The sequence below is a fragment of the Euphorbia lathyris genome, chromosome 1, assembly GCF_963576675.1.
Source record: "Euphorbia lathyris chromosome 1, ddEupLath1.1, whole genome shotgun sequence".
In the NCBI taxonomy this organism is placed as follows: Eukaryota; Viridiplantae; Streptophyta; class Magnoliopsida; order Malpighiales; family Euphorbiaceae; genus Euphorbia; species Euphorbia lathyris.
The window spans coordinates 982,552-993,954 of NC_088910.1; the positions used below are offsets into that span (position 1 = coordinate 982,552).

Sequence of the window (11,403 nt, forward strand, 5' to 3'; positions counted from 1 at the left end):
TTAAAATCTAACCTAAAAATGTTTTATTGTTTAAAGAGAAAAACTCAAAAAATATAATTTAAAAAATAAAAACGTGATTTAAAGCTAAATATAGTTTGGACTTTTTTATTTTTAGATCATTGAAATCAATGGTCTTTTTAGACGATTTATTTTTATAAGTTTCATAATATTTATAAATAACAAAAGTTAAGTGATTTTATATTTTAGTTTAATGTTAAATGAGTATAATATTAATACCGATAAAATTGAGTGACCACGAGTGTAATTTACCCTTTTAATTTATACTAACAAAGGGATAAGGTACCAAAATAGGCCTAAGGTTTTTGAAGAAGTACCAATTTAGACTCAACGTTCAAAATAGCACCAATATAGGCTTAACGTTTGAGTAAATTACACTAATGGTACCTGAACTTTACCCTAATTCACACTTTGGTACCTAGATTACATTTTGTCTCAAAAATATATCCGAAGTAACAATGACCGGACAATTAAGTATATTTTACCGGTTAATGGCCGGTCAATGTGATTTTGACGAGTAAATTACACTGATGGTACCTGAACTTTATCCGAATTCACATTTTGGTACCTAGATTTCATTTTGTCCAAAAAATACATTTCAAGTAAAGATGACTCAATATTTTAGTATATTTGACCGATCAGTGATTGATCAACCCGAGTTTGACCATTTTAAATTAAAAGTTGAGACCAATTATACACTTAATTAACATAAAATTATAATACTGTCATTTAGCTCATGAATGACAATATTATAATTTTATGTTACTTGAGTATATGGTGAGTCACAATGTTTAGTTCATGTTACTCGGTCACTAACCGATCAAATGAACTAAACCTTTCAGTCATCTTTACTTGTGTTATGTTTTTAGGATAAAATAAAATCCAGGTACCGAAGTGTGAATTATGATAAAGTTCGGGTACCATTAATGTAATTAACTCATGAAACTCATGTTGACCGGTCATAACCGGTAAAAATATATTAAATTGTCCGGTCATCGTTACTTCAGGTATATTTTTAGGACAAAATGTAATATAGGTACCAAAGTGTAAATTATGTAAAGTTCAGGTACCATTGATGTAGTTTACCCCTTAACGTTTACAACATAATATCAATTTAGGCTTAACATTTACAATATAACATCAATTTAGACCTCACGTACAAAATAGCATCAATATAGGCTTAACGTTTACAAAAATAATACGAATTTAAGCTTAACATTTACAAAATATATACAATTTAAGCTAAACATCATAATTAAATTAATCATATTATATTCATTCCCTATTAACTTTATATGTTATCTTTTTATTTAGTTATATATTCTTATTTATTATAATACAATTAATTAGTATTCTTGCCTATTAAAATTTTATATTTGTTTTTCATCAATAATTCTATGATTACTAAATTTCATTGTTCATATGATATATGCAACCTAAATTTTATATTCAATTACTTTTAGTTCGCATATACATAAGCCATGAAATTTAGGAGTCATAGAATGGTTGATAAAAAAACAAATATAAGACTTTAATGGGCAAGAACACTAATTAATTATATTATAATAAATAAGAAAATAGAACTAAATAAAAAAAATAACATATAAAGTTAATAGGAAAAGAATATAATATGGTTAATTTAATTGTGACGTTTAGCTTAAGTTGGATATATTTTCTAAACGTTAAGCTTAAATTCGTATTATTTTGTAAACGTTAAGCCTATATTGGTGCTATTTTATACGTGAGGCCTAAATTGATCCTATATTATAAACGTTGAGCCAAAATTGATATTATGTTGTAAACGTTAAGCCTATATTAGTGCTATTTTGAACGTTCATCCTAAATTGATACTTCCCAAAAAACTTAGACCTATTTTGATACGTTATCTCTATTAACAAGTGTACTCTTCAAATTTCAGTTGGTGGGACCAAATTTACACTAATGTCCTTTTGTAGGTCCAAATTTACTTTCTTTATAATTTCTCTCACTTTTCAATCACCAAATGTTAATAGTTATTTATCCCATCTCCCAAACACCACTTATTACTGTTAATGAGATCATCTGGACGGACGGCTGAATGTGGATGTTGGAGATTTTTAAATCAAACTGAATATAAAAAAAAATTATTCAGAACTAATTTGAACTGTTAGACTTTTTCTATAGGATCGAACCGAATTATACTATTGACTTTTTTTTAAAAAAAGAATTGTACTATTTACTTAATTAGGTACAATTCTGGAGATTTTAAAATTCCTAATATTACTGAGTAAGTATTTGATATTCTGGAACTAGACTGAATATCCGGAAAAAAAAAGATTCAGAACCAGATTGAACCGTTGACTTTTTCTTTAGGATCGAACTAAAATTGTATCGTTAACTTTATTAGATACAATTCTGAATATTTTCAAATCCCCGGATTGTACTGAGCTGTACACGTCTCTGTCTTCAACAGCTTCTTAACTAGACTTTTAAGTTAAAATTTAAGGAGAAAAAAGGTAAAAACTAATTCCAACAGTCACATCCTCTCTAGCCACTTTCTACTCCTATACACATCTTTATTTTAATTTTTATTAATAATTTATTGTATATAAGTCTATTTTCTTTTACTATTGATAAATATAACAAGATTTAATAATTTTAATAATAAATAAGGAGTGAATGTAAGTAATATTATTGGACATGACATATAATATTCACTACTCAAATCATTAAGAGTCAATTGTTTAAAGGGTAAATTTCAAACAAAATCCATGTGGTTTCACTAATTTTCAGATAAAGGACTGCTTTTTGTCAAAACGAGGATTGAGGTTTCGCACTTTTAAGAAAACAATGACCTTTTGAATTAATACTATTAAAACCATCTTTAAACACCTGTAAATGAAAATTTTCAAGAATTAAAGTTGTTCAATGTCATATTTGCAGTGGAACTACATTTTCCATTTTCAAAAATCATATTTTTTAGAACTTTCTCTCTCTAAATATTAAATTTGGTTAGGATATTAGAATTTTCAGTGGAGCATATATTTGAAGAACTAGTTTGAAGATTGATGCAATTATCAAAGGTATGATATAAGGCAGCTAGATTTGAGTCAGATTACTGAAACCTGACAGAAATAGAAAAATTAATTACAGTTGAATCACAGGATATGGGCATCATAGGTAGAGGAAGTGAGCTGATATCATTTAAGGAGTTATAGAGGCAAGTGATAGGTTTTGATAAGGAAAACATGTTCCTTAAAAACAATCTCTTCACTTACATTTTACGGTCCGTTTGTTATACCGTAAGCAATGTAATGTAATCAAGGTCGTAATGTAATTAAAGTTGTAATGTAATAGAATAGTGATTCTATTACCATGTTTGGTTGACGATTAAAAAGAAAATGATGGAATGTAATTACCATTACAATACTTATATTTTTCTAATGGCCTAATGCTTCTCCAGCCCCTTAACTTGTCCAAATTTGTCGTTTTACCCCCTCAACTCATAGAATGTCCTATTTACCTCCTTAACTCCATAAAAGTGGTATTTCTCACCCCCTCAACTTGTCCTTTATCCCCGTAACTCATAGAATGTTCTGTTTACCCTCTTAACTCCATAAAAGTGGTATTTTTCACCCCCTTACAATCCGTTATCGAAGCCTAAATTAATAAATTTTTTTAAACATTAAACCTATATTTATGCTATTTTGTAAGTGGAACCTAAATTGATACTTTTCCAAAAATCATAGGCCTATTTTGGTACATTATCCCTACATATAATGTATTTAACTTGTTTATATTAATGTGCTTGTTATTTGTATTTTTTATTCGTTCTTTCTCTTTTCAATTTTTTTACTATTATAAAGGGATAAAAAATATCATTTTTTATGGAGTTAAGAGGGTAAATAGGATCATAAGTGGTGAGAAATACCACTTTTATTGAGTTAAGGGGGTAAATAGGATATTCGATGAGTTGAGAAGTGGTAGAATGACAAATTTGGACAAGTTAAGGGGGTAAGAAATACCAATTTTATAGAGTTAAGGGGGTAAGAAATACCATTTTTATGGAGTTAAGGGGGTAAATAGGACATTCGATGAGTTGAAGGTGTAAAATGACCAAATTAGACAAGTTAAGGGGGATGGAGAAGCATTAAGCCTTTCTAATTAAATGTAATCATAAAATTTTATTTACATAATTAAAATCAACGAAAAATGTGAAAAACATGAAAAATATGAAAAATCGAAACGAAATCAAATACAATTTTTTTTTTTATTGAAATACAGACCTAGCCCAACGGGAATCCCAACCAGGTTGGCACCACCGAAAAGGCAAAGAACCAAATATATAAATGAAGAGATGAAAAAAATATGAAACCAATACAAAGAATGTTTTAAGCAAATCTAAACATATCACTACCAAGAGCATTATCTCTAGCAAGAAGGGAGCAGAAGTCTGGAAGGGTATTCCACATTTGTAAATCTGAGGCCAGACGTCCGTAATTAGCAAGAGCGCCTGCCACTCGATTTCCCTCACGGAACACATGGGAGACAACCACCTGAATATGCATCATTGAATCTAAACAATTTAATCAATCCACACGCATTGTCCAGGGAATGATCTGCGCACGGGTACGGAAAATTCGAATAACGTAAGTCGAGTCAGTTTCAATCCAGAGACGAGTCCATCCACGTGACCTCGCAATCGAAACTGCAAAAATAGCAGCTTGCAATTCCGCCATGTGTACCAAAGCACAATCAAGAGGGAAGGCAAATGACCCAAGAGGATGCCCCTGACTATTTCGAAAAACAACACTGCAACCAGCTCTATCCGACATCACGGAGGCATCAGTGTTAGCTTTAATCTAATCAGACGAAGGGGGCTGTCATCTAACTTCAATGATTCGAGGGGCCCTATGACGACGAGCGTTTAACCCGAGATTATGGAGAATAGATAACTCCACAACAGAATTCCATACTGATCCGTTGCTGATTCTATCAAAGCTACGAATTGCAGACCAAAGATAGCGTAATCCCTCATGAATGTTTGGTGGCTTGCTCTAAAAAATAGCAGCATTTCTTACAGACTAGATCAACCAAACAACGTTGACAAGTGCGACCTACCAGAGGGAAAGGACCTGCGAACTGAACTTGTGTGAGAAGGCGTGTTGCAAGAGGGTCTGTAGAGAAGAATCAAGTACAAGTCTTCTACCAAATAAAGCCGATATGCTAAACCGGATTTGGGAAGCAAAGGGGCAATGAACAAGCAAATGGTCACTCGTCTCATAAGCTATTAAACAGACTGAACATCGAGATATTAGAGGCAAACCTCTAGCATGGAGCGCATCATGAGTTGGTAAAGCGCCCTAGTATGCACGCCAGCAAACCATGGAGTGTGACAGCTGAATAAAAGGTTTCCAAATTGACTGAAAAATCAAAGGCAAAGTCGGAGGAGCACATAGCTAGTGATAGAATAACTTTACCGTGAAGAGGCCATTGCTCGCATGTCTCCAAAAACATAAATCATGTTCAGAGCCATTTTCATACATATTCCGGATGCGCTGGTGCAACGGACTAGTAAGCATCGGAAGATCCCGACAGTTGCCATTTTCATAAAAATCTGAGATTCTATCAGTGAGCTTCAAACGGTCTGACATAGAAATCCCAAGCTGTTCAGCTAGGGGTGGAAAAATCCATTCCGAATTCCAGAATGACAACTAAGAAGATGATCCAAATGACCAAAAATAATTCTCCCGTAACTTGAGATAGGCGGCCTTGACAGACCACCAAACAGACAATCGCTGCAACCGAAACTTTCGCAAACCAGCTCTGTTTAGAAAGCGCGTCCTCAACAAATTAAAGCATAAAGAATTAGATGAAAGAAAGCCCCATGCTAATTTACCACTCATAGCCAAGTTAAGGGTCGATATGTGTTTAATACCCAACCCTCCTTCGTTTTGAGCTTATTCAGGTGCTCTTTGGTAGATGAATTACATAAGTGGTATACTACATTTGTCAAATTTCACATTTTGGTGTACAACCTTAAATTTTGCACACAAAAGTGTACAACCTTTTAGTAGCATTCCACTAAAGTGTACAATTGGTAATTGTGACTGCTCAATGTGAACTCAATGCGCCACGTCAGCAAATTGACCTCCTTAAAAATTAAAATTTGACCGATCAACATACTACGTCAGCAAATTTTTCTTGTATGGAGGTCAAATTACTGACGTGAAATGTTGACTTCGCGTTGACCGGTCATAATTACCGGTTATACATTTTAGTGGGAGGTCACCAAAATGTTGTATTGTTTTCTGTGCAAAATTAAAAGTTGTACATCAAAGTGTGAGAAATGACAAAAATTGTACACCATGAATGTAATTTACCCACTCTTTGGTTAGGAGAGAGAAAACAACTTTTTAGGGAGAGCTTTAGAAATGATAATTTTGGAAAATAAAAAATATGATTTCATTGTAAATGTCGTTCTAAACAACTTAAATTCTTGAACATTTTTATTTTAAGGTTATTAACGGTGGGTAAATTTCACACATGGTATACAACATTTACCTTAAATTACACTTTGGTGTATAACCTTCAATTTGTCTCACTAATATGTACGAACTTATAGATGACCTCCCACTTTAGTGTACAGCAGGTAAAAATGACCGGTCAACGCGCCACATCAGCAGTTTGACCGGTCAAAAAATCAAAATTTAATCAACTAATATAAAATTCCTTTTATACTCTCTTCCTCTTCCTCTTGGGTAAATTACATACGTGGTGTACAACCTTTACCCATTTTCACACTTTGGTGTACAACCTTTAATTTTGCACACTAAAATGTACAACCTTCTGTTGACCTCCCACTAAAGTGTATAGCCGGTATTTGTGACCGGTCAACGCAAGTCAACGTTGACACGTCAGCATTTTGACCACTTTAAAAGTCAAACATTCACATCCCTAATATAGAATTACTAAAATACCCTCACCCCTTCTAAATTGAAAAAATAGAACCCTTTCTCTCTCCTTTCATTTTCTCATCTCTTTTTTTCATTTCTCTCTCTAACTATTCTCTCTTTAAAACTTTCAATCTCTCTCTAACTTTTCTCTCTAACACAAATTAAGATTAGCCATCACTGAATTTTACAATTAATCACTATCATCAACAAAGAATTAAGAAGAATTGATAATACTTAACTGGGCTAAATCAGTAAAAAATAAATCGAAACAAATATGTGAGCCAATAAATCAATTGACAATCAATCAATCTCCGCCCCTTCCTCCATGTTTGAACCAATTTCAAGAAACAGAAAAAAGAAAAAGAAAAAATGACTGCAAACTGAATGCGGCGGCTAATTTCTCTTGGGATGCAGAGTCTATCTTTCAGTTTTCGGGGTGAACGGAATCAAGACGGAAGAATTGAAGACGTCGATGAAGACTACTCCATAGGGGGAGATCAAGATCAAGGGCAGTTTCATACTAATACAGTAGACTACATTAGCTATCCATTAACCACGTCACTTTGAGAAGATCTAACAGGAGCCAAGTTTGACGGCTTTCATCAGATATGAACTGTAAATTCATTCCTTTTCAGTTAATACATGAGATGTTGATAGTACAAAGTGTTATTTTTCTTAGTTGATCATCAAAAAGAACTGTAAATCAATGAATGAAAATCAAATATATGGCGAGTACCGGATAACGGGTATCCTGAGGGGTATTCTCATACCTGTCACGTAAAAAAGAATTAACTCATAACCGTTCCATACCATTTTATACAGGATACGAGTAATCTCATTAGGATTGAGTAGCATCAGGTACTCGTGGGTAGCATACATGTTACCAGTCCTACGAGGGCCGCCCTAATACTGTGCAGGAAGTGCACGGTTATATGACCTCTGAATAATGGGAATGTACAAAAGATAAATTGATTATCAATTTAACATGATTTTTTAAGAGCAAAATGAAAAAAAAAATGTTTATACTTACTTTTGGTAATTATATTTTGAAATTGTATTTTTTATTATTTTATTAGTTGGTTATTTTTCAAGGGAATTTAAATTATCAGGACTGGCGCTTAGTGTTGCAAACTATTTTCATTAAAGAAATACTTGTAATTTACACTATATATAAAATAATTTTGGTAATACAAATTTATCAATAAAAGATATTATTTTTTAAAAGAAAAATACAATAATTTCGGAAAATGCATTATAAATTGTAAAACACAAAATAGTTTAATTGATAGGGGTAACAATTCCGAAAGTGCAAAAATACCTCTAACATTTACTGTCAGGAGTAATTTATCTCTAAGTTTAAAATTATACAATTTTATCTCTAATGTTTACAACTAAGAGCAATTTTATTCTTAACGTTGACAAGTTGGCTCAATTTCAAATATTATTATAAACACAAATAAAAGAAAAAACAACTACCGAAACGAAAACATAAAACAAAAACTTTCCTCCTCAACTAGCAGCACAAAAAGAGGAAGAGTTCCGCGGTTTGAGTTGGGATGGCGAAAATGAAAGCCGGAAAAGAATAGAAAAGGAGATCTATTATAGAGAGAGGGAGAAGGGAGACATTTATGCTCCTCTCTCCTCCTCTCCTCACATCGAAAGGCAAATCGATTAGTTGAGTGTTGAATAGAATAAAATCCAAGTGTATTAGACACGTATGCTCATTGCTGGTGTTGCGTCCCGATCTTGAAAGCCTTTGAAGAATGATCTAATTGCAAGATGCTCGGATGCATATGTCATGAAAGATGCTAGAATAATGCCTCCAGCAACTACAAAACCCAACCTCGCAAACAGAGCAGTAATTCCAAAAATACATGGTAAAGATGGAGTTGCAACAGCCAAAAAGGCCATTCCTAACCCATAATACCATGTAGCAACATCACATGATGATGATCCTCGCCGATGATGATGACCTTTTCCAAATTCGTAATCTGCGGAAACAGATACTTGAGATGCTGCTGCTGTCATCTTCCCCCATGAATATGTGAAATGGAGGAAACCTCCAAATGAAAGGATGAAGATAGTGAATGGCCATTCATACATTAAAAGCAAACCAGTCCATGGCATCACTTGTCGAGGCACAATTGAGAGACTAATTGCAAAAGCAACCAACGCGCATACAAAACACATAATAATGGAAACTCCACCCAAATAAGCAGGCACCTTAGCATATCCATTAGGTCTAATTTTGTAATAGAGGTGTCTGATATGATCATCAAATAATGAATTTCTGCAGAACACCCGAGTCTGATGAAATGAAAGATAGTAACTGAATAGTAGAGCAATTAATGGTAACAGGAAAAGCAACTTCACAAGCAGTTCATCATTAGGGTTTCTACCACCTCCAGTTCCAGGAAGGGTCTCAGGAAGTTGTTCTCTGACATTCTGCCAGATATCAACAGGTTTTAAAAGCCAAGATGTCCACCAGTCCCAAGGTTTAAGAGGGCCAAGTGTATAGTGAATAACATGTAACCGAGTCTCATTTACCATCCACTTATTAGCAAGCATGTACAGCCCAACATCTGCATTATAGAGAGTAGAAAGCCGCTCCATAGATGGTACAGGTCTAGATTTCCTTACTTCCTGGGGTAAACTAGGTTCAAAAACATGTGCATTAGGAAATTCAGAGTAGTATGAATTCAGAAACCCTTGATCGCCTCCAGTGTAGGAATGCAAAGTGGTCACTTTACTCATCATGTCATTGAAAACTGATTGTGACGGTTCCACTACCATAACTCCTGAATTCAACCTCTCTGAATGCTTCAGATTAGCACAGAATTTTGAACATTTGAAAAGATCCTCAATACTTTTAACCACAATTGTATCGACATCAAGATACACAACTTTCTTGTAGTTCGTCATATTAAAGATTTTAAGTTTGGTATATACACCCCAAAACCTCGTTGGCCGCACTTGATTCGGGTTTGCCAATAAGCTAATCTTCTCCACTATCCACCCGTCAGCCTGAAGAAGCTTCATTCCGTAATTAGAGACACCATCAGATACCAAAACCACCATATCCTTCTTCGTTCCAGTATCCCTGATTGACTTCCCCAAAACCCTAACTCCCAATAGGAGCTCATCTCCATACAATAGTGTAACGTAAGCCTGATCAGTTTTCTGCGATCCAAGCGAAACTCCAGATTGAATCGAAACTAACTCTATTAGCATAAACAAAGCTCCAAAAGTTGATAATTTCATCATAAATTAATAAATCTCACTGCTTCCAAATCGGAATGGTTGTATATGAAGAGAAATATATATATAGGTGTCAATGCATTGATTATAAATATAGAATATATGGAAATATTATGCATTTTCCATATATGAATATAGAATATATGGAAATATTATGCATCCTCTCTCGTTAAGTCAAACAGAGAGGTCCTGTTTACATTATTTTAGCCATTGATTGGGTTTCAACTGTTAAGATTTCAAGTTTTATAATATTCCTTTTTATATCATTAATTACATTAATGGCTTCTTTTTCCACATTTCCACCCCCTCTTTTCCTTTAGGATAATTATATCAAATGTTTTATCATGGCTAAATTACATTTATGACCACTATTTTATCTATTTTTACAATATAGCCACTAAACGTCAAAATGTAACATAAAAGCTCCACTTTATATTTTCTAATATTATGATAATTAAACTTGAAGGAACGTCCCAAAATGACCATTGATTACTCCTAAAATAACTAACTTTTGGAAGGTAAAAAATATGGTTTCATGGTAAAAGTGGTTATAAACAACTTTAATTTTTTATATTTCCATTTTGAGGTCATCAACAGTCATTTTGAAACGTTAATTAAAGTTTGACCATAATATTAGAAACTGTAAAGTTGATTGATTTCTGAAATATTATGGATCAGGATTCCTCTCCCGTTCAAGTCAAACAAGAGAGGTCATGTTAACATTATCTCAGCCCTTAAGATTTCAAATTTTATAATACTACTTTTAATATAACATAACACTCATTCAGCTCCATAAACCAAGATTTCAAAGTCAATGAGGACCTTAAATCATTAAAATCATGAATTAATGAACTAGCTAAAAATAATCAATTGAGTCTCCATTCTAAACAAAAATCTTCAATTGAAACCTCATCGAAAACCATTCGGTTGAACAATTTCATACCTTTTTTCTCCAACTCATTTTGAACTAACACAGAAATTATTACAATCTATATCAAATAGTCACAGTTTCTGATTTTGGGATAGGATGAATACTCAATTGATGATTTTTGCTTAGTTCAAAGACCTAATTAATAATTTTAATAGTTTAAGGTCTTAATTGATTTTGAAGCTCTAGTTTAATGACTCAAATAGGTGTGATGTCAATATCATTAATTACTCTGATTTTTTTTTTATCATTATTCACTTCCTT

General features: G+C 33.1%; 1 protein-coding gene across 1 annotated transcript; it reads right to left on the bottom strand.

Moving 5' to 3' along the window:
* Window positions 1-8,628: 8,628 nt before the first annotated feature.
* LOC136215779 (inositol phosphorylceramide glucuronosyltransferase 1-like) lies at window positions 8,629-10,217 on the bottom strand. Its single transcript, XM_066002978.1, has one exon. It carries the CDS (start codon window positions 10,215-10,217, stop codon window positions 8,661-8,663), a length of 1,557 nt encoding a protein of 518 aa, XP_065859050.1. The 3' UTR covers window positions 8,629-8,660.
* Window positions 10,218-11,403: the final 1,186 nt, after the last annotated feature.

Bases quoted from the DNA above. Each gene is read 5' to 3' on its own strand.
- LOC136215779 (XM_066002978.1), bottom strand. From the start codon at position 10,217: ATGATGAAATTATCAACTTTTGGAGCTTTGTTTATGCTAATAGAGTTA.